Below are 21,084 nucleotides of genomic sequence, written 5' to 3' on the forward strand. Positions count from 1 at the left end.
CGCTCAATGTAAGTCATTTATTATTTACTTTTTGTCGAAAAATGTAGTCCTGCTGAAAAAATTTTTTAAATTTATTAAAATTCTTATAAATCATTTACAATTAACAATTTCGAAAAGACGAATATAGGTATTCAAAAAGGTAGTTTTTATTTGCTTATTTATTGTAGCCCATAACAAAAACATTTCACAACGTAAACCATAGGTAATCATATTTTTTAAATTATTTTAAGTTATTTTTCAATTTTAGTTTCAGGGCGAAAATCATTTTCAACTTAAATTTCGCGCTTTTTTACATACCAAAAATGCGGAAAAGTATTTTAAGTGGCTATGGGCACATATTTCGTCTGAGAGCTTTGACGACACCTGGTAACACCGCAACAAAACAAAAACTGGATGCCTTTTAAAGAAATTCCTTGAGATTCCTTTGTTATAAATTCCGAAGATGGACTGGTACGTGGGTACGGAGTGGGAGGACAAAAGTCGGGGCCTGACCAAGAAGGTACTTTCCCTTCAGTTCACGGAGTTGGAGAAGCCCACGACGGTCAGCACGGTGGAGTTCAGCGTCACCAAGAAGACTGCTAATTTGGGAGGACGACCCAGCAAGTACTTGGCCAACAATGAGGCCAAGCACACTCTTGAGATGGGGACATCACTCACCGCAGTGGACTGCTACTTGGAGCTTCTACTCCAGCAATTTGTGCCCGGCGAGACATCTGCCTGCAGCATTACGACCAAAACCGGCGAACGAATCGAGTTTGAGCTGAAGTTGGAGAGGATTGTAAGGAACACGCAGGTTGAGAAACTGAACGCAGCCGAGATTTACGACCTGGCTCTTCGCCTCAAAGAGAGCGGCGTGGCCATTTTTAAAGCCTTCCCGAAATTTGCCTTTGATTACTTTGCGCGGGCTGCAAAGTTGTTGATCACCTACAAACCATTCAACCAACTGACTAAAAAGGACAATGGCATTAACGGCCAGGAAGTGGAGACGCTTTTCATTCAGATACAAACCAACTTGGCGGCCTGCCTGCTGCAGGAGAAGCGGTATGAGCACGTCATCTACCACACACAGTTTGTTGAGACGGAGGAGAGTCCCAGCGAGAAGAGCATCTATCGGCGGGCATTAGCTTATTATCACCTAAAGGAGTTTGCCAAGGCGCAGGCTACCATCGAGCGGATGCCCAACTACGAGGAGAAGCGAGAGTTCAGCAAGCTGCGCGACAACATTGCAGCCAGCTGGAAAGACAGCAACGCCCACTACAAGGAGGTGGTGCAGCGTATGTTCAGCTAGTTCCCATTAATAAGATCTTGATGTCAGGCTAACAGATGGTTTTTATAAAATAGCTTATGTTTAATGTACTACTTTTATTTCCTACTCTTTTTGTGGTCGAACTTGGGCCGCTTGTTCTTGGAATCGAACTTTCCCCGCCTGTTTTTGGGGTCGAACTTGTCCTTTTTATTTTTATGGTCAAACTTGTCCTTACGATTGAACTTGTCCTTCCGATCAAGCTTATCCTTCTTGTCCTTGGGATCCAGCTTTGCCCGCTTGTTTTTATATTTCATGCCACCGGTCAGATTGGGCCGCTTGCGAGACATTTTTTCTTCAGTTTTGAAAAGTTCTGCAATGGAATCCTTTAGTGTTTGTTTTTGAAAACAAAATATTAACTCACCCTCATCTGGTTCCTCGCCCACTTCCTCTTTGTAGTACTCTGCATCGTCCTCGGGATCGCTGTCAGCACGACCCTCCGCCGCCCTCTTGGCAGCCCATTTTTCGTCCTTCTTCAGTTTTAAGTTGCGAGCCCTATTTTCTGCCTGCTCCTTCTTCCGCTGCTCCTTTTGCTTTCGCTTCTTTTCGACCAGCTTGCGCAAGGTTTCCTTTTCATCCTCTGTTTTCACCACATGATCGTGATAGAGAACTTCGCCTGTGAGGAGGCCCTCTTCTATTTTGATGAGCTGCAAGGTTAGACGGGGACCGATCTCGTGCAGTTTAATAGAGCTCTTGTTGTCCTCAAGGTTTCCCTTGCTCTTAAGCGTTTGTGCCAGGACCACATGTGACTGTTCGTCATCCTCGGCCTCTGATTCGGAGGCATATCCATCTCTGAATGAAGTAAAAATAAAGTAATGGATGCAAAGAGGTATAAAAAAGATCACTGCTTACTTGGTCACAAAATCAACCACTTCATTGCACTTGCTTAGGTTGGGCACTGTGCCCTTGATAATCTTTTGGACCGCCCGCTTCAAACCTACGGGCACCACCTGCACGGAGTAGTGTCGCATCTCGACCAGCTTCGTTTCCGGATTGTAGGAGAACAGCACACAGCGGCGGATGGTGCCGATATTCACTTGGGCCAAGTTAATGGAGGGAAACATGTTCTGGAAGGTAGTGGCCATCAGCTTTAGGTGCTTGCCATCGCCACTGAAGTTGTTCATAATGACTAGAGGAGCGTGCTTAAAGTGATCGAGGTCGATCATCTGCTTTCTGCTGGACGAGATCACATCCCTAGCCAGGGTGAACTGGTGAACCTGTAAAAGGATAACTGCTGTATGGGAACGCTAAAGGTGTTTAAGTCAAACAAACCTTAAAAGTCAAAGAAGGTCCGCGAGGCAGGCGAACCACTTTGAAAGACAACTGTGTAGAGGCCTTATTAAAGATGCCCATGTGCGAGACATGGAAGAAGCTGCTCAGGCTCACAAAGTCCTTGATACGGTTCATCCGCTTCTCGCGAAGATTGCTGGCCGTAAACGGCTCCATGATCCGGCGGAAGTCCAGGGTGAGATCCGTGATATACGGGCAAGTGAGGCCGCGGTGGATTACAAAGGAATGCGGCGCCTCCACAATCTCGCTCGGTTCGCTGGCCTTGAAAGCCGCCGTGCGCGTTTTTGGATGCACTTTCTTCTTGCCGCCCATGTTTTGATGTTATTTCAATTTTACTTTCCAGCCGCACGTGTTGGATTCAGTGTGGCTGCATGCGTTGAAAATACCATTTGCAATGCGCGCCTTCCTCTGGTCACTCTACTCTCATTCAAACCTATTTCCCTTGAATAAAAAACGTTCAAAATTACTTTTGTTTAAATTATATTTATTTAATCACACTTAACATAGCAAACACAAATGATGTTATTTCGTTTCATTTATGCATTTAAAGTTTTACAACTGTTTTTGTTTGATTTCTTTTTATCAGCTAGTTTTAGACAAATTTTCTTTTACGTTGTGGCCAATTGTTGAAAATGTAAGAGTGAAAACTGAAGAAAATCCGCAAAATTTGCTTGCGCCGCGCTGCAGTGTTGTGGAAATCGAAGTTCTCCGGTTTTGTTTGTTTGTTTTTTCTCGAAAAATTACAACTATGTAATTATGTTGCGAAAAATTAATAATATTAATATTTTTAATATTAGCATATATGTATATTTATATAAATTATAGTTCTACAGCTTAAACTGAATTTGGAGTGTTTAGTTTTGCTTATGTTCCTTCCACGGCGATCGATTTATGCGATATTCTTTAAATCTGTATATATAAAACTTCAGTTTAAACCGCAGTTAACTACAGCCGGATGTTGTTTTCGATTCTGTTGCTGTTGGTGGTGGTGGTGTTGATTTGATTTATCAATTTATGCACATATGACAAACTGAACTGCCAGTGGCTGTGGTTGAAAAACACAAAAACATCTTATGCGGTCCATCAGATATTCGCTGCTTCTGATCTTATAGTTGTTGCTGTTGCTGCTGTTGTTGTTGTAGTTATAATTGTTGTTGCTTCTGTTTATGTTGCTGTTCTGGCGGTTGCGGGGGATAGCGAAAGTTGCTTGGGGCGGTCACTGACAGCACTGCTTGCGCACGTCGGCGGTAACAGTTGGCTTCACGTCGATCGGCTCCACATTCGACGGGCGAATGACATCGCCTTCCGGCGGGTCTCTGATCTGTTTCTGCGACACAATGCGATAGATCTCTGAAAAACGAAGACAAGAATCCATTAGCCAAGCTTCATTAGCTTTACTCTTAAAATATTTATTGGCATTGTCTTTTTGTTTGCTAGACATTATCAAATAAGTTCCCTAATTTAAAACAAAATATTTAGAATCTTAATAATTTTCCAATTTCTGGGGTTCTGAGGTTCTAAATGATGATAATGGTGTAAGATTTCCGTAGTCTAGTAATTAACAAAGCTCATTATGTCATAATAACATTTTACATGTCTTCTTTGAACGCTAATTAAAGTTCTTCAATAAGCTTCACATATTTGACGTATAACATAATTTTTTATATGTTTTTTCAACGATTTTGCTATGACTAATTTTTTAAACTTTTGTTTCATTTATTTTTATAAATGTATATTCATAAAGCATGCGTCATTATTTTAATATTTCCTTCTTTTAAACCTTATAAGTTATATAAATTTCATGTCATGTCATATTTGAGAGAGAGGTTTGGTATAAAACAAAACTCTGCTAAATTAATACAATTATCAAGTCCTATTATTTCTATCAAATTGGAAAATCTACTAAAATGAGCTCTGACGTTTATCTTAACCATGTGAGCTAGACTAATATTGTAAAAAAAGATGACCGATGAAAAACTTTCGAGTAATGTTCTATAAAATCTCCAGGTGGAGATGTACTCACCTGTGAGTATATTCTGGAATGCCGTTTCAACGTTCGTCGAGTCAAGGGCCGAGGTTTCTATGAAACTCAAGCCGTTGCGCTCAGCAAACAGCTTCGCATCGTCCGTTGGCACGGAGCGCAAGTGCCGCAAGTCGGACTTGTTGCCCACCAGCATGATGACGATGTTCTGGTCGGCATGGTCGCGCAACTCCCGTAACCACCGCTCCACGTTCTCGTAGGTCAGATGCTTGGCAATGTCATAGACGAGCAGGGCTCCCACGGCACCGCGGTAGTAGGCAGAGGTGATGGCGCGATAACGCTCCTGGCCGGCCGTATCCCAGATTTGCGCTTTAATTGTTTTCCCATCGACCTGCGTTGGGTGTTGGGTGAAAAAGGTGAAACAAAGGGACAGCATTAGAATAGTGACAGTAATTGGCAATTTTGCCGAGTTATCCTTGCGGGTGTTTCGCTTTGAAAATCGATACGCAAACTCGGCACAGTGATGTCAACATTTAGGTACTGGTAAGAACCCTGCAGGAGTGTACTAAATGGCCCATTTGGGTACGAAAGTTAATTTTCCAGGAGCTAGGCTCACCACTATCCTAGCAACGCGACTAAAGTATACTTGTGTTTTGCTTTTTGGATTACACACTGTCAGTTTTTTTATGCTTACTTAAAATTGAATGATCCTAATTGAATTAGAAGGCCTTTAATAGTACAAAATTATTGAAAACAAATTACATAATAGGAAACAAATACGTACATTTAATAACAAAAATTAGTAAGTTTTGAACCCCCATGGAAATGAAAATGAGGTTTGCCAAGTAATGCGGGCACATTTTTAAAACTTTTTCAGTATGATGTCAACATTTAACTTAACCCCCTCTGAATTGCTCATAAATTATACAAGAAAACCAATTGGCAATCGTTTATTTAGTGAAATTCTCAGACACTTACTGAAATTGAACGTAAGTTTTTCCCCATATTTTCTAATAGATGCCCCATCTACGTGTTCTCCTAGGAAAACGCAAACGCAAGTTTACCCGTGACCCACTCAGTGGGTCCCACCCACCGTGCGCCCAACTTTTTCCCCACGTACTTACCTCTATGCTGCGCGTTGCAAACTCAACGCCAATCGTCGACTTGGACTCCAAATTGAATTCATTGCGCGTGAAACGTGAGAGCAAATTACTTTTACCAACACCCGAGTCACCGATAAGGACAACTGCAATGGATTAAAGAGAACATTATTGACGCTGGCGACATTGGCATTGGGTAATCGAAGTTGCATAATATAATTTATGTGGGGGTGCAGCCCGTTTCTTTTACGGCCGGTCAGGATAGTGGCTTGCGGCCGGCTAGGTCATGTCCTTCTTTCGCCGTTGGAACGGCGCCCCAAGGTCAGCAAGTACATAAAACCGCCATGCTCTGGGGACTTTAGTCCATGGAAACAAATGTTTTATGATTGTGGGAGTTGACGTTCGGGAGTTCGTGTTATTGTATTTCATTGCCGATAGAGCAAACATTTCTCGGATAATTGAGTGGGGGTGTTGTTTAGGCAATCAAACAAGCCCAACCAGTTAGGGCCCCAATGCGATAAGAAGTACATATATAAAAACACAACAATTTCGAAGCACACTTGATTTTCAAAAGCTTATAAAACATCGAAAACCGAATATGAAAAAAAAGCCTAATGTGGACAGACTTAAAGCCAAATGGTTTTGCCATATTAAATTTGTTGTAAAGAGAATAACAATAATGATGGCTTATCTTAAGCTTCACGACTTGCCTCTGTTTGCCCTAATTTTTTCAGTCTACATTAACATTAAAGTTCTGAATTTACAGTGTACACATGTCGGATAGTTTTCATTTTTGACACCCTTTTCGGACAATGTTGATTCAGCGTGTTTGCTAAGCCATTGAGAAGACAATAACAAAAACTCATCAAACACCTTTTTGCTCTATCAGTTTCTCCTTAGCTACACAGAAGAAAAACAAAGGCCAATATTAACCGATACTGAACAAATTAAAATGGACAATTAGAATTATTTTATTAGGATAAATGTTAAAATTCCTTAAAAAAATGTATAAAATATTTTGTATATACCAATTGTAATCAAGGTGGTCCATCGTCATGCAAATATGTTATTTAGTTTTTATGTGCTAACTTGTGCAAATTGAAATAAAGAATTATTCACTGTGCGGACAGCTGAGAGCAGCGTGGCTACAGTTATCAGTGAGAGCGCTGAGTCATTCTAACTGCTACTCTCTTTTCTTAATTCCTAACGATCTTCATGGAGCCTCAAAGAGAAAATACCCTGAGTATAGCGGATGTGACGAGAAATTAAAAGGGGAGTAATCGGCGGTCATTACTTGTTAGTGGGAATGGCTTGAACAACCCAAATACAGGCCACTTTGGTTATGTGATTATGCGCTTATCGCGGAGTGGAATTCTTTAACAGTTATTGGCAGGTTTCGTGAGTCATACCTAAATATCGTTATGTGTGAAATGGAGGCCTCATAATGAATATCGTCCATTGACGCACTCATATGGCTGTTTTTTGTTTTTGGATACCTGACCCAAAAATGACGACAGATAAGGGTTTAAATATTTGACAAAAGATGAGCCGCAACAATTTCATTAATCACATTCAACAGTTGCTCAGCTGTGATACTAGTTTATCAAGCGCAATTGGAACTAATGGCGTAGTAGAAAACGGAGAGAACAAAGAAGAACTGAGAATTGATGACCCCAAGAGCATAAACAGAAATCGTTCTTATACGATTGCGAATGCGGGAAGATGTGGGACAAAGGGCTAGAAATCTTAATTCAAATAAAATACTTTGCTCCACTGTGCTTCAAAACTTTCAATTGAGAGCGGGAGAGCAAGAGAGCCACTAAAAGAAGTTACAAAAAACCCAATGCAAAAGCCAGCTGTACAGAAATCATAATGCCTACACTCTCGCTTTAGTTACTGGAAATCTAATCAATTTAAGAATTTGAGTGGGTGGCTGAGCATGTAAAAAAGATTTAAAAGCGATTATTAATACGATTTTCCTTTGCTTTTGTATGCAACGTGGCGAAAGCAACGGTAACGTAATGACAAAACAGACAGTTAACGGCGATGTACGCGTACTCCAATCCGGAAGAGAGCTCCAATAGGAGAGAGAGCGAGAGAGTGGGAGAACTACCAAAGGGCATCCAACTGCAAGGGGCAGTTCAATTCTTATTTTGGGAATTAATCACACAAACACTGAGACACCAACCATATACCAACACATGAACTTTGGGCTCTTTGAGTGCACTTTTTGTTATTCCTCAATTAGTTTCAATTAGTGCCATTGAACCACTGCGTCACAAGAGCAAACGAGGAGAGAGACCCTGGAAGTGGTGCTCCTCCGTATCCCCATCCTCGGCCACCGGCTAGTGTCATGTTTATAATTACCTTTGAACAGATAGTCGTACTCGTCTTCTCTTGCACCCATTTTCCTGACTTTGTTTTGCTATCGCTCACTCGATTCGATATCCTTGGCTAATCCAGTTCCCGTCCTTTTTCTGTGCGGGTGCTAAACGAAATCCAATAATCCCTGCGCGCCGCCGATTTCTTCAATGCGTTTGTCGTAGGCTCACACACTTTACACTTTTATTTGCAGTTGTAGTTGTAAAGAAAAGAAAAGTGTATATCAGTATTTGTTGGTTAAATCGCTGCTGTCTCCAGCTCATCTGCGCTCGCAACGTATGGCAGAATGTGTCCGGCAGCTGGCGCAGTGTTATTTGACAATCGCAGCTGCTTTAGAGCATTTATTTTTATTCGCAATTTTCCTTACACGAATCTTAGTCACTCCCAAAAAAAAATCGAAGTGAAGTTGGCTGCGGCTTGTATGTAAGCATTTCTGGTAGAAAAACGGGTCAACCAGAGACACCAACCACGAGTTTTAGGGTCGGTGAAAAATTTTTAGGTGTGGAAAAACATCAAAATTTAAAAAAATACGTGGAATCCAAAGAACATAAATAATTAATGTTTAAAGTTTTAATAAAAATTACCAGTAAAGTTCAGAATGCACGTCAGAAATAAATTTATGATTATTTTTTGGTATTTTCTAGGGCTGAAATGCTGAAAACTCTTAGAAACGGCAATGAGAAATCATCCAAATACTAAGTAAAATCTTATTTCAGTATTTACTTCGATATTATAGTTTCTACCAAGTTTGTTAAAAGCCACACTCTGCATATAAGGCAGACTAAAGCTCCACTTATCAAAGTACACGTCAGCCCTGGCAACCGTTACAAACGACTTTTTAAAAACGGACACATTTGCTAAAGTAAAGTTTAAAAGTTTAACTAATAAAATTAAAAGGTTAAATTCTTATGGAAATAGTCAGTATTGGATAATCCACAGTGGTTTTTGTGTAAAGAATTGTTTAAAATATTAAAGATCAGTCTTGTCCTTTTTCACGAAGTTTCAACCTTTTCTCTAATCCCTAGCGGCATCGGCATCGAATATATTCGTAAAATTATTTTAATTAATTTCTTTAAATTATTTTGATTAGTTTCTTCTTGACATATGTCAAGTAATTTGTAGTTATTTAAAAAACCCAATTCCTTTTTATAAAATCTCAGTTATTTATTGCAATCCATCCAATATAAAGAGTTCGTACTTATAAAACAGAGTATAAAAGTTTTTATTTTAATATAAAATACTTGTTGTATAAAACAATAAATTAAGTATAATGTGCAGCTAATACTTGCTTTGATCTCTGGAGTGATTAATAAACTTTGTTCTTATTGCACTTAAATTCGAGCGCGCTGCAAGGCCATTGCGGGATAAATGAGCAGTAGACCGCCGGCAATATAGGTGATTCGAGAGCCCACGCACCAAAAAAGCTAAACAAATTTTTTTTTTAATTAAAAGGAGATAACTATACCACAGAATATCCGCTCACCAATGCAGCCAACTACAGGACCCAGAGCACGAGCCAAAGCTCCCAGTGACCGGAATATGCCCAAAACGGAACCCTTCTGGTCATCGTTGCCGTATTTGGAGACCAAGGTGGTCAGGCAGGTGACAGCGAAGGCGGTGGAGATTGCAAAAAGGGTCATGCCGGCGTAGAGCATTCGACTGCCCTCCGCCAAGCCGACTAATACGAACGCAGGTACAATAAGGTACAGACTAAAGATGGCATAGCCCTTAATCTTTGCCTCGGGCAGACGTCGGACGACCGATCCCTGCAGCAAAGTCATTATAATACCTGCAAAATATGAGAGCAGTTTAAATAAGTTTTAAAAATATCAAGAGATGTCGCACCTGTAGTCAAAAACATCTTAGCCTGATCCATCGAAGTGTAACCAAATTTATGGTACATCAGAAAGGTAACGGTGAACTCCAATCCAGAATAGAGAAAGAGGTAAAGGAAGTATATCAGACCAATGGATCGCAGAGACTCGATGTCTTTCTTGGGCACATTTTTGATGGCAGCAAATCTGACAATACAAGAGTTATGTTGAAATATGATTGGTTAATCGAAGTAAAATCCTAGATAATATTCAAGCTATCTGGACACCATTCCTTGTAACTAATTTTAATCAGAAGTATTACTAGCATTTTTCAACTGATAAGACAATCAAACAAACGTGCCGGTGTACCCGGCGTGTCGATAATGTTCATCAAACCAGTTAGACCGGGTTGCTTGCAGCTCGCAACGAATGACTACTTCGTTTAATCACACATCAGGTTTGCTCGACATGCTAATTGAATCAACGAATTACCTAAATATGGCCGAGAAGTTGAGCAATTGTAGGCCATATGACAGTGCGGATGATATCTCTTTTACACGTTTCTCCTGCGGAAATGTCAAACGATGAATAGGCTGCTTATAATAATTAATCAATATGAACATACCTTGGGCAATGTTTCTCGCAGGCAGCATGCCAATACCAAAAGATCACCAATTGCCAGGCCAAAAGCTAGCAAAGAGGGCAGCACAAACCAGGAGCCGCCACTTTTATCCGAGAATATTGCGAACAGGGCTCCAATCATGGGACCCACAATGAAGCCCAGGGAGAAGGCCACGCCTACCAGGGCCATGCCGCGTCCCCGGGTCTTTACACTGGACACATCCGTGATGACGGACATGCACAGGGATATGTTGCCCTTGCTAATGCCACCCACAAAGCGGGCCAAAACGAAAAGAGCGAAGTTGCTGGAGCAGGCCCAGATCAGATAGGACAGCGCAATGCCAGACTGGAAAAGAAATACAGAGATATATAAGGACCCCATCGAATTGGTTATCTTAGACGTATCTGTTTGTTAAATTGGGTTGTATGATAAAAGTTAATTATTAAAAAATGTATTGCCATATCCGTTTTATGACTTAAGAACTAAATTACTTGACTTAAGTTACGTGTTGATTAAATCAATATTTAGTAATCAACTTAAACCAATTAAAAGCGTGATTACGTACCGCACAAACCAGCAAGACAGGTTTCCTGCCGTAGTAATCCGAAAGTCCTCCGACAATCGGACTGGCCACGAACTGCAGGAAGCTGAACATTGAGCCAAGGAAGCCTCCAAATAGAACCGATATATAGCGTTCCGGGGCGCCAAGGAGCTGCTGGAACCAACGCACTCGATCCGTAAGAACATCGTAAAGCCCGGAACTATCGTTTTTTCGGTAATACTCCAAAAGTGAGGGCAGCAGCGGCAGAATAATCGTGAAGGCCAGCAAATCAAAGAGCAGTGAAACGAAAATTATGTATATCATTGGGTCACCCTTTTCCGGTTTTCCATTTTTCGTTGGTTCCTTATCGAACTTGTTGTTGTTGTGGTTGGTAGCTTGGCTTTCCTTCACCACCGAATTTGTTCCATTGTGGCGACTTCGTAGCTCGGCCATGATTTCTGATTTTTGGTGCTGACTTGTGCCGTGATTGCGTGCGTGTACGGGTTTTACTAAAACATAACTGTTCGACGGAACCACAACTCCCCCAACAACTTATGGCCCTCAAGAAGCAAAGTGCTCCAAAAACCGCCACTCGAAGTGAAAGTTGAAAATGAAACAGCTGATGGCCGGCGGTCTTGAACGGTCAGACTAGCTTTTAAACCTGTTGCTTGGACGTCAACAATGGTATTTTTTATAACTGTTTCGGTATATTTTAACAAAGTAACACTATTAGAATTTGAATTGAGTTTTGGTACTAAATTGCTTTAATTTAATTGCATTGTTACAAATATCATTATTAACAACAACTGGTCAATTTCGATAACAAACAGGACATTCCAAAACATTCACCGGCATAAGGTTAAAAAGGAAGATATGTATTTCAGAACTGCATAAAGGTTTTTTGTGTTATACAAGCCGAACAATTAAAACAAATAATCAAACCAATTTAGGCTGCTTTAATTTTTCTATAGTCCTAAAACCAGTTAAAACAAAAATGTTTGGTTTTTAATAAAAATATTAAATATGAAAAATACTATTGTAAAATACCGACATACTAACAACCCAGTGCATTTTCTAACACTCGTTAGTCGGCTGAGTAAAAAATTTGTTGATTACTTATTAAAGAATTTGCAATAAAAGTAAGCAAAAAACGGTCTTAAGATGTCCAAGGTGACCGTACAAGACATAGAGGCGGTGGATGACTATTGGGGACCCACATTTCGCTCAATACTAGAAGGTAATTGCCGTATAAAGCAAAAATTCGACTTTGTTTACGCCCATTCATTTTCAATTCAACAGGGAACAACACGAAGCAGATTGGCGAGCAACTGGAGCAACGAATTCGCAGCCATGACAAGGAGATCGAGCGAATCTGCAATTTATACTATCAGGGCTTCATTGATTCCATTCGCAAGTTGCTTGAGGTGCGCACCCAAGCAAAGGACTTGCACCAGAATGTCCATGAGCTGGACACCTCGCTCCGCGAGATAAGCACCTCCCTAATTCAGCAGGGCAATGATTTGGTGCGGGCTCGCCAAATAGAATCGAACCTGGCCAGCGCCATCGAGGCATTAAAGTCCTGTTTGCCCGCGTTGGAGTGCTACATGAAGTTTACCCAGCAGGCCAAGAACAAGCAGTACTATCAGGCCCTCAGAACTCTGGAGACCCTGGAGGCGGAGCATTTGAACCGGTTAAAGATCCACAACTACCGCTTTGCCACCCAAATGCAGATACAGATACCCATCATCAAGGAGAACATTCGTTGTTCCTCTGCCTCTGATTTCCGTGAGTTCCTGGAGAACATCAGAAAGTTTTCGCCGCGCATTGGCGAGTTGGCCATCACGCACACTAAGCAGCTCCAAAAGCGGGACATCAACGCCATCATTGCGGAGCACATGCAACAGGTGAACGGAGGAGGGGCTGGTGGAGAAGGCGCAGGTGGAGATGATGATGGAGCCAACGTTAGCGCCCAGGATCTTATTGACTTCTCGCCCATCTACCGCTGTTTGCATATCTACATGGTTCTGGGTCAGAAAGAATACTTTGAGAAGGACTACCGCCAGCAGCGTCGGGATCAGGCCAAACTGGTGCTTCAACCGCCTCCCAATATGCACGATAATTTGGAAGCCTATAAGACTTACATCTGCGCTATCGTTGGCTTCTTTGTGGTCGAAGATCACGTAAAAAACACGGCGGGCGATGTGGTGACCAACAGTTATCTGGAGGATCTCTGGTCCACTTCTCTGACCAAGTTTGTAAACGAAATCAGCATGAGTTCTTCATCGTGTACCGATCCCAATATACTGCTTCGTATCAAGAACTTGATCATGCTGTCCATCAACACCTTTAAGTGCTACGGCTACACGGTGAGCATCCTCTGGGAGCTTCTACACAACATGAGGGATCATTATAATGAGGTGAGTGCTGCAGAATATTTGGTTGGCTTACTAATAACTTTTTGCTCAGTATCTTAATTTTGATATGAGTGAAGTATATTTTATTTGTAAGAGCCAACCAATCAGCAACTAAAAGTCTGTGTTTTTTTTTTTAGGTTTTATTGCAACGCTGGGTGCACGTTTTCCGCGAAATTCTCGACAAGGAGCAGTTTTTGCCGATGGTTGTGCAGAACGTGGAGGAGTACGAGGCTATCATCGAGCGATTCCCCTTCCACTCGGAACAGTTGGAAAACGCGCCGTTTCCCAAAAAGTTTCCCTTTTCGCGCATGGTGCCAGAGGTTTATCACCAGGCCAAGGAATTCATGTACGCCTGCATGAAGTTCGCCGAGGAGCTTACGCTTTCGCCTAACGAAGTGGCTGCTATGGTGCGCAAGGCGGCCAATCTGCTGCTAACCAGAAGCTTTAGCGGCTGCCTTTCAGTGGTTTTCCGCCAACCGAGCATCACTCTCACGCAGCTCATCCAGATCATCATCGATACGCAGTACTTGGAGAAGGCGGGACCGTTTTTGGACGAGTTCGTCTGTCACATGACCAACACGGAGAGAAGTGTATCGCAGACACCTTCTGCCATGTTCCATGTGGCCAGGCAGGATGCCGAGAAACAAGTGGCCCTTCGCATCTGTTCCAAGATCGATGAGTTCTTCGAGCTAAGCGCCTATGATTGGCTGCTGGTGGAGCCGCCGGGCATTGCCTCTGCCTACATTACAGACATGATTTCTTACCTTAAGAGCACCTTCGACAACTTTGCCTTCAAGCTGCCGCACATCGCTCAGGCGGCCTGCCGTCGAACCTTCGAACACATTGCGGAGAAGATATACTCGATCATGTACGACGAGGATGTGAAACAGATTTCAACCGGGGCCCTAACTCAGATCAACCTCGATCTGATTCAGTGCGAATTCTTTGCGGCTTCGGAACCTGTGCCTGGTTTAAAGGAAGGAGAACTAAGCAAGTACTTCCTGCGCAACCGACAGCTGCTGGACCTGCTTATTCTGGAGGAGTGGAGCACGTACTTCCACGACTATGGCAAACAGGAGAACCGCTACCACCTAGTGCAGCCGCAGTCCATTATTGTGATACTGGAGAAGATCCGCGAAGCTGATAAGAAACCTATATTTTCGCTAGTGCGAAAGAACGATAAGAAGAAACTGCTGGAGACGGTGCTCAAACAACTAAAGCACATCGCCGATCGACAGAATTAGGATAAGAAGTTAGTCAGAGCTTAAAGCAAAGATTTTATGTCACCAACAGCCTAAAATTTGCTGATAGGTTCCCTCAGCAAATCCAATTATTTTATTCCAGAATTTACACTAACGTAATTGTAGAATCTTCAATTTGATAGCTTTTCATCTTTATTATTTAGGCTAATTTGAGTTTTCACATGAAAAAGTATTTAGTTCTCATTTACTTTTGATTCGATTTGTTTTTATAAAAGACAAATTTCAGACGAAACTGCTCGATCCGTTGAACGTGTAAAATTGTATTTTGAATTTTGATTCGTATGTACAAAAAGCGCAGAAGTTCAGCGGTCGCCTACGTACGGATTGTTGATAAATACAAAACGAAAACGACAAAAAATGAAAACAAACAGAGAGGAACGGCTAAATAACAAATTGTATATAATTATTAGATGTATGTAGCGTACGTGTATTGTGTAGGTATATTCCGCAAGTCGTAGTAAACTAACTTCTAAGTTACGTATATGCGTTGTTTGTGTTGCTTTTGTCAACTCTTCGTCTCCAGATGCTTGGGCGCATCTGCATACGTGAACTTCAGGCGGAATGCCTCGGCCAGCAGAACGTTGATTTGGCGATCGGACCAATTGTGTGTTGGCAGATTTTGTAGCAGCAACATGAGACCCTGTCGTCGGCATTATGATTGATTAGTAGACGTTTTAAAAGAACAATAATCTATGACCCACCTGGAAATCGTTCTGTTGCATTAGCTGCTCCTTCCAGTGGAGAAGAAATGCCGCGCAAACGTACAAATGGAACAGGGCGAAGCCATCGGACTCCGCCAGATATGTGTCCCACAGCCGGATGGTGCAGTGCAGCGGCAGTTCGCGTGTGAGCAGATTGTTCATCCAGCGAAATGAGAATTGCAAGTAGTCAACGCCATGCGTCTGTAGATGACGGTGTAGATTCACTGAAAGTGCGAGTCAATTGTAATTATCATTATACGGCAATTGAATGTTGAGTGTAATTACAGTAACAATTGTTTGTCGCCTATCTAAAAATCTTTATCAGTTCTGAAAAATTGCAATCACAAAAATGTGCATGCCATTGCAATATTTAAAGTCATTAAAAATATTAATATGTATTTAGAAGCTTTTCAAAATGACGTGATCAAATATTTGCAATTTAAATTAATCTTTATATTTTTGATACGCCAAAAAAGACAACCTCTTGTTTACCTTAAATAAATCTGTTGCTTGCACAAGCCTTAAGCCTTGGGAGGCGTTCCCATTTATCTTATCTGAAGACCAACAACATATCTCTATCTATACTTAATCGCCTTTGATGAAAACATTGCCACTCACCGTCAATGCGTTGTATCAGATCCTTGAGTTGGTTAACCTTCTCCTGAATGCCCAGCTGAGCAAAGATATAGTTATCCTGAATGCAGTCGAGAAACTTAGATAGGCACCAGAACGAGTCCGCCTCGATGATGTTGCGCGACTCCTCGGGCAGCGAGGACATGTCGTATTTTTCGAGATCCGTGTCCGGCGTGAGGGCCTCCTGCAGAAAGACGATGAAGAAGGGCGTGACCAGGTCGTTGATGCCCTGCACGTAACCGGAGGCAGGATGTCGGATGGCCCAGATGAAGAGAATGCGTTCGAACATCTCCTGGACGAGCTGCTGCTGGAAGAGCGGAATTTGTGGATTCATGCGTGGCACATCGATGTGGATCTGGCGGTAGGTGTCCTGCTGCGTTTCATCCTGACTGTCCACCCGGAAGTAGTTATGCCTGAGGTCCTGATAGCCCTGCCGCTTACTTTCTAGCACCGCCATCCGCCGTTCGCTTGAAGGCGGAAGGTATTTCGAAAGAAGTCGCCAGCTGACAGCTCGCATCTAAAATTAGGAGTTGTAAAATGAAAATATTTATATTGATCCCATGACTCTCACCTTTCGCGGCACGCCAGACCAACTAATCTTCTTAAGGGCCACCAAATCCAGTTGAGGCGAGTCTAGCACCACTTGGAACTTCTCAATTTTCGTCTCGTACTCGCTGTCTTGACAATTCGAGCTGATCTTCTGCAGTTGCGGTCTTCCCGGGTAGTTCCTCAGTCGCGATCTGAAAATGCAACCTTGATTACTAACCGTCGGGGGCTTGCTCGCTGGCGTTCTTGGCTCGGCCTCTGCTGACATGGCTGTGAGGGAAGGGCTGGGGAGTGGCTTTCAATTAAGGAAGTGAAATGCTTCAGGAGCGGTTAGCAACCACAACAGTTAACACTTGTCAAAACATAAGGAAAGACAATTAAGAACTGGGAAACACTTAAGTAGAAAAAAACCTTAATATTGTTATATTTATGGGGAGAATATTTCTTTCCTGATCTTCAAAACAATCTTGTGGGTTTTCATTTCTTATTTAAAAGGTCATACATTTTGATTCAGTACAAAAATACAATTATTTACATTTTTTAGAGGTGAACCCTTGCACCTACCTACTTTAACTCATAAACTATAACTTGTTATTAATAGTAACCAAAATTAAATAAACAAAGTTCTCACTCAATCATATCGTATAATAAATTAGATATGGTTTCTTTACGGTTTTTAGCAAATAATTGAGTTCTTTTTTTAAACGAAAATCAGCTGTTATTTAAATTATAGTTACAAAAATATTTTATTTCCCTAGCTAATACTTTGAGAGTTCCACCTAATTTTCTTACATCACTGACTTTAACCCAGATGGAATGCGGGCTCGCACCCGCTCCACCCCTGACTTGTTTGCACAACTGCGGGCGATGGGTTCAACTTTCTTTTTGACTTCCCAGTTGAGCTGGCGCCGCTCACCTGTTCTCGTTGCTGTCAGGCAGCGATCTACGATCCTCCTTGCTCTCATCCGCCGAGCTCCTGCTTGCCGTTGTCGAGTCCGCCGCACATTCGCTTGCCAGCCTGGATGCGTTGTGGTTTTGGTTACTCCGCGAGTGCGTCTCGATCACATTAAGCGCCACCGTCTGGGATACTTGCCTCGAAAAGCGAGCGGCATCTGTGGCGTAACAAACCAGTTAGGAGGAGAAAAATCATCCTGGTGGGACAATTATTACCACCGCCGGCTCCCGCGGCCGCTGCTGCCGCCTCCGTACTGCTGATGATGCAGAACTCGTCGTCGCCCATGTCCCAGGCATCGCTGACCGACTTCTGGTACTCAGTGAAGGTGGACACCATGCCCGATCCGGGGGCAGTGCCTCGTCCGCCAGCTCCCCCCAACTGCCGCCGACTTTTCGGTCTCCCGCTTGGGACTAGGCCTCCCAGGCACCCGACGTCCGCTGTTTTTCCAAAAGGTCGACGAATTTGAGCCGGGCGTTGGTTGTCCCGAGCCACTTGCTCCGGGTCCGGCTGATCCTCCCCCTGATCCTCCTGCTCCGGCTGCGATTACTGTTGTTGTGGAATCGGCTGTTTGGCTCTTAGCTGCTGTTTGCTCTACATTATTATCCATTATACGTCCCCTAGGTCCGATTCGATGTCAGCGTCATTATTTTGCATCTAAAAACAGTGTGACCCTCGCTGCCGCGGCTCGACATTTTTTGGCAGTGATGCTAACGCGGCGTGATCTACGCTGTGACCTGCTTTTCAATCCGGTCAGAATCAGTGGACCGTTTGTGACCCGCGCAATTGTCAGCGGCATTTAGTATTGTTCTTTCTTCTAAATTATAGTAAGAAGCTCAACAAGTCAACAAATTCATCTTTAAAAGGAGCGTTCCTTATTCCTATTTGCTCCACACAACGACACAATAAATTATATTACTAACTAGAACTGAATATAAAAAGCAAAGAGTCAAACTTTAAATCAACTGCTAGAATTTAAAAATAGAGAATTAAAAATAACCAAAACTTATTAATCAATTTTAATGCTACTTTGCTTCAAACAAAGAGCATGTCGTGTCGTCATTCAACTACAACTCAATAGAACGTTTTATTATTCCCATTCTTTATATAAAGGCAAGGTAATGCAGGCTTAAGTATTTATAAAAACATTTAACAGCTTTTATTAACGTGTTACGTTGTGTATTTACCTAAAAATATAGACTATATAGGAGGTAAAAGACAAAAGCTCCAAAAATCAGATGTTGCATTGGTAAGAGATAAGACCGAGTCTTCTGCAATTGATATTTCTGTGGCAGATACATATGTGTCACATATCGCTAGACTAATCTTAATTTCAACACATAAAATGGTAAACAATTTTTTTTATCAATCTAGGTGAAACTAATTCGAATTCCCCGTAATCCATTTAAAACATAAATGAACAAAAACAGAGATAAATAGTATTATTTGCACAAACTAGTTAGGTTATCTTACACCTTAAAGTATCTTAAAACCATCATAAAATGCTAATTGTATTTAATGCTGTAATTAGATAAAGAACTCATATATAAGCGAAACATAGTTATTACACCTTCATTTAAAAGCTCGACATACAGATGACACCAACACTATGGACGGCATAACCATTCGAATTATGAACCCCAAGGACTACGATAAAGTTAAAACACTGCTAACGGATCATTTTTATGGAGCGGAGCCCTTGATCCACCTATTGGGTGAAGACTTCTACCTCCAGAACGAAAAACGGCTTGATGAGCGCAATATCTCTATCATCGCACAGGGTATGTGTTTGGTGGCTCTCGACGAAAATGACAATGATCGACCCGTGGGCTGCGTCTTTTCTGAAGTGCTAACCCCCGAGTCTATTGAACGGTTCGGAAAAATGGTCGAGATCGCTGGAGACTCAAGCTTGGGTAATATATATAGGTTACTCTACAAGATGGAAAGGGAGTCTAACATTTTTGAGCGCTACGGAATCGCTAAAGCGCTTCTCTCCCGCATAACAACTGTTGCTGCCCCGAAAAGAGGAAAGGGGCTGGGTTCCCGTCTGGCCTCCAACCTAATGGACTTGGCTCGGTCCAAGGGAATACCGGTAATGGTGGCCAACTGCATAAGCTACTACTCGGCACATCAAAAGTAGGATCTGGGAATGGAGTGCATCTATTCATTAGCTTACGCAGATTTCAAGGATGATCAGGAAAGGTTGGTGTTTAGCCCACCAGAACCACATACAATGGCGCGTGTCATGGCCATAAAACTGTGAAATGTAAATATCGAAAATGCCAGAGCTAAAAATATTAAATATAAATCTTAAATATTTGAACTCTTGCTGTTATTAATTGTGGTTCTTTTATTAGAGAATATTTCATAGAGCTTTCTTGTTTACCATATAAGCATACAACTTATTGACTATTGTCGCTTTGTGGTTTTATTTTGAATTGGGTTTTTCACTTCATGTTTTCAGTTGTATTTTACAGTTTTATAGCCATGACTCTTGCCGTTGTATGCGGTGCTGACGGCTTGAAAATCACGGTTCCCTGATCGTCCTTGAAATCTGCATAGTTTAATGAGTAAATGCACTTCATTCCCAGAGCCTTCTTCTGACGAGCCGAGTAGTAGCTCGTGCAGTTGGCCACCATAACCGGTAATACCTTGGAGCGGCCCAAGTCCATTAGAGCAGCTGCAAGACGGGCACCCAGGCCTTTTCCCCTTTTTGAAGCGGTAACAGCCGTCACGTGGGAGATCAGGGCTTTGGATATTCCGTAGACCTCAAAAATATTTGACTCGCTTTCAATCTTGTTGAAAAGAATGTTAATTTTCCTCAGAGCGCTTCCCTCCGAGGTTTCCGTCGTTCTGCTATGTTTCTCAATATCTTCGGGCGTTTGGATTCCTGATAGAACGCAGCCAACAGGACGCCATCCGTCATTTTCGTCCAGAGCCAACAGACACATGTCCTGTTCTATCATCGAAAGCATCCACTCATCCATTACCTCCTTGTTTTTGAAATAAAAGTCTTTACCGCAAAATTCGCTCAAGGGCTCTGCCCCAAAGAAATCATTCTGCAGAATAGACTTTACACTTTCATAATCCTTTGGGGTCATTACGCGAATGCTGATGCCGTCTTGAGAATTGGATGTCATGGTGAAGTCGGTCTTCATCTGCTCGACTCTTTAATCACGGCTTAATACCGATCAGTGCTTTGCTTTTATATGTGCCAGTTATTTTCCTAATGTGTTGAATGCCATTTAGTTGAGCAATAACTGGTTCTTAGACAGTCTAAGACCCATAAAATGGCAAACTGAATGTTTGCACGGAAAGTAATGTTGCGCAAATGAAGTTTTGGCTTTGGATCGAAAGACCGGAAATTCGGATCCCTTCAAGGGCGAATGTGATCTGAACGATAAAATGTTCTTGTTAGTTTTAAATTTTATAACACATCGTTAAATGAACAGCGGTAAATATGAAAAAGTCGCTTAATAACAAATTAGCTACCGGAAATTTTTCAACTAAGTTGTATGCATATTTTATAAAGCGATCGTTAAA

General features: G+C 42.0%; 7 protein-coding genes and 1 pseudogene across 8 annotated transcripts; 3 read left to right on the forward strand and 5 right to left on the reverse strand.

Moving 5' to 3' along the window:
* The first annotated feature begins 338 nt into the window (after positions 1–338).
* Positions 339–1,356, forward strand: LOC108098640 (peptidyl-prolyl cis-trans isomerase CPR6). The gene has a single exon (XM_017201714.1). The coding sequence runs from the start codon at positions 443–445 to the stop codon at positions 1,286–1,288; it is 846 nt and encodes a 281-aa protein (XP_017057203.1). The 5' UTR covers positions 339–442; the 3' UTR covers positions 1,289–1,356.
* LOC108098638 (protein Peter pan) lies at positions 1,312–2,963 on the reverse strand. The gene is made up of 4 exons (XM_017201713.1): positions 2,576–2,963; positions 2,156–2,520; positions 1,668–2,095; positions 1,312–1,616 (listed from the first exon to the last, which is right to left on the reverse strand). Exons 1-4 carry the CDS (start codon positions 2,903–2,905, stop codon positions 1,363–1,365), a joined length of 1,377 nt encoding a protein of 458 aa, XP_017057202.1. The 5' UTR covers positions 2,906–2,963; the 3' UTR covers positions 1,312–1,362.
* A 93-nt stretch (positions 2,964–3,056) lies between these two features.
* On the reverse strand, positions 3,057–8,511 carry LOC108098625 (ras-related protein Rab-11A). Its single transcript, XM_017201696.2, has 5 exons — positions 8,424–8,511; positions 8,042–8,236; positions 5,699–5,820; positions 4,617–4,965; positions 3,057–3,943 (listed from the first exon to the last, which is right to left on the reverse strand). Exons 2-5 carry the CDS (start codon positions 8,079–8,081, stop codon positions 3,810–3,812), a joined length of 645 nt encoding a protein of 214 aa, XP_017057185.1. The 5' UTR covers positions 8,082–8,236; positions 8,424–8,511; the 3' UTR covers positions 3,057–3,809.
* Positions 8,512–9,254: 743 nt separating this feature from the next.
* On the reverse strand, positions 9,255–11,642 carry LOC108098651 (major facilitator superfamily domain-containing protein 10). 2 transcript variants are annotated; one of them, XM_017201727.2, is made up of 6 exons: positions 11,058–11,642; positions 10,496–10,837; positions 10,363–10,436; positions 9,902–10,077; positions 9,540–9,845; positions 9,255–9,480 (listed from the first exon to the last, which is right to left on the reverse strand). In XM_017201727.2, the coding sequence occupies exons 1-6, from the start codon at positions 11,484–11,486 to the stop codon at positions 9,335–9,337; spliced, it is 1,473 nt and encodes a 490-aa protein (XP_017057216.2). In that variant the 5' UTR covers positions 11,487–11,642; the 3' UTR covers positions 9,255–9,334. The 2 variants fall into 2 exon arrangements, with proteins under 2 accessions (XP_017057216.2, XP_043064964.1); XM_043209029.1 differs by lacking the exon at positions 9,255–9,480 and having other exon boundaries at positions 9,502–9,845.
* Positions 11,643–12,113: 471 nt separating this feature from the next.
* LOC108098593 (exocyst complex component 6) lies at positions 12,114–15,186 on the forward strand. Its single transcript, XM_017201651.1, has 3 exons — positions 12,114–12,270; positions 12,333–13,450; positions 13,585–15,186. Exons 1-3 carry the CDS (start codon positions 12,195–12,197, stop codon positions 14,689–14,691), a joined length of 2,301 nt encoding a protein of 766 aa, XP_017057140.1. The 5' UTR covers positions 12,114–12,194; the 3' UTR covers positions 14,692–15,186.
* Positions 15,092–18,227, reverse strand: LOC108098594 (TBC1 domain family member 22B). The gene is given in 7 exon segments (XM_017201652.2): positions 15,092–15,349; positions 15,411–15,634; positions 16,029–16,560; positions 16,615–16,783; positions 17,506–17,701; positions 17,760–17,919; positions 17,921–18,227. Coding segments are annotated over 7 exon segments (1,647 nt in total). The 5' UTR covers positions 18,152–18,227; the 3' UTR covers positions 15,092–15,214.
* An 898-nt stretch (positions 18,228–19,125) lies between these two features.
* On the forward strand, positions 19,126–19,821 carry LOC108098496 (annotated as a pseudogene).
* A 191-nt stretch (positions 19,822–20,012) lies between these two features.
* LOC108098458 (arylalkylamine N-acetyltransferase-like 2) lies at positions 20,013–20,681 on the reverse strand. The gene has a single exon (XM_017201362.1). It carries the CDS (start codon positions 20,679–20,681, stop codon positions 20,013–20,015), a length of 669 nt encoding a protein of 222 aa, XP_017056851.1.
* Positions 20,682–21,084: the final 403 nt, after the last annotated feature.

Source organism: Drosophila ficusphila, unplaced genomic scaffold, assembly GCF_018152265.1.
Source record: "Drosophila ficusphila isolate 14025-0441.05 unplaced genomic scaffold, ASM1815226v1 contig_791, whole genome shotgun sequence".
Lineage (NCBI taxonomy): Eukaryota > Metazoa > Arthropoda > Insecta > Diptera > Drosophilidae > Drosophila > Drosophila ficusphila.

Bases quoted from the DNA above. Each gene is read 5' to 3' on its own strand.
- LOC108098640 (XM_017201714.1), top strand. From the start codon at position 443: ATGGACTGGTACGTGGGTACGGAGTGGGAGGACAAAAGTCGGGGCCTG.
- LOC108098638 (XM_017201713.1), bottom strand. From the start codon at position 2,905: ATGGGCGGCAAGAAGAAAGTGCATCCAAAAACGCGCACGGCGGCTTTC. The intron at 2,521-2,575 runs GTTTGTTTGACT...ATCCTTTTACAG, and splicing joins GACCTTCTTTGACTTTTAAG to GTTCACCAGTTCACCCTGGC. The intron at 2,096-2,155 runs GTAAGCAGTGAT...TACTTCATTCAG, and splicing joins GTGGTTGATTTTGTGACCAA to AGATGGATATGCCTCCGAAT.
- LOC108098625 (XM_017201696.2), bottom strand. From the start codon at position 8,081: ATGGGTGCAAGAGAAGACGAGTACGACTATCTGTTCAAAG. The intron at 4,966-5,698 runs GTAAGTACGTGG...CACCCAACGCAG, and splicing joins TTGCAACGCGCAGCATAGAG to GTCGATGGGAAAACAATTAA. The intron at 3,944-4,616 runs GTGAGTACATCT...TTCGTTTTTCAG, and splicing joins ATTCCAGAATATACTCACAG to AGATCTATCGCATTGTGTCG.
- LOC108098651 (XM_017201727.2), bottom strand. From the start codon at position 11,486: ATGGCCGAGCTACGAAGTCGCCACAATGGAACAAATTCGGTGGTGAAG. The intron at 10,838-11,057 runs GTACGTAATCAC...TTTCTTTTCCAG, and splicing joins CTGTCTTGCTGGTTTGTGCG to TCTGGCATTGCGCTGTCCTA. The intron at 10,078-10,362 runs GTAATTCGTTGA...TTGTATTGTCAG, and splicing joins AACTTCTCGGCCATATTTAG to ATTTGCTGCCATCAAAAATG.
- LOC108098593 (XM_017201651.1), top strand. From the start codon at position 12,195: ATGTCCAAGGTGACCGTACAAGACATAGAGGCGGTGGATGACTATTGG. The intron at 12,271-12,332 runs GTAATTGCCGTA...TCAATTCAACAG, and splicing joins ATTTCGCTCAATACTAGAAG to GGAACAACACGAAGCAGATT. The intron at 13,451-13,584 runs GTGAGTGCTGCA...TTTTTTTTTTAG, and splicing joins TGAGGGATCATTATAATGAG to GTTTTATTGCAACGCTGGGT.
- LOC108098458 (XM_017201362.1), bottom strand. From the start codon at position 20,681: ATGACATCCAATTCTCAAGACGGCATCAGCATTCGCGTAATGACCCCA.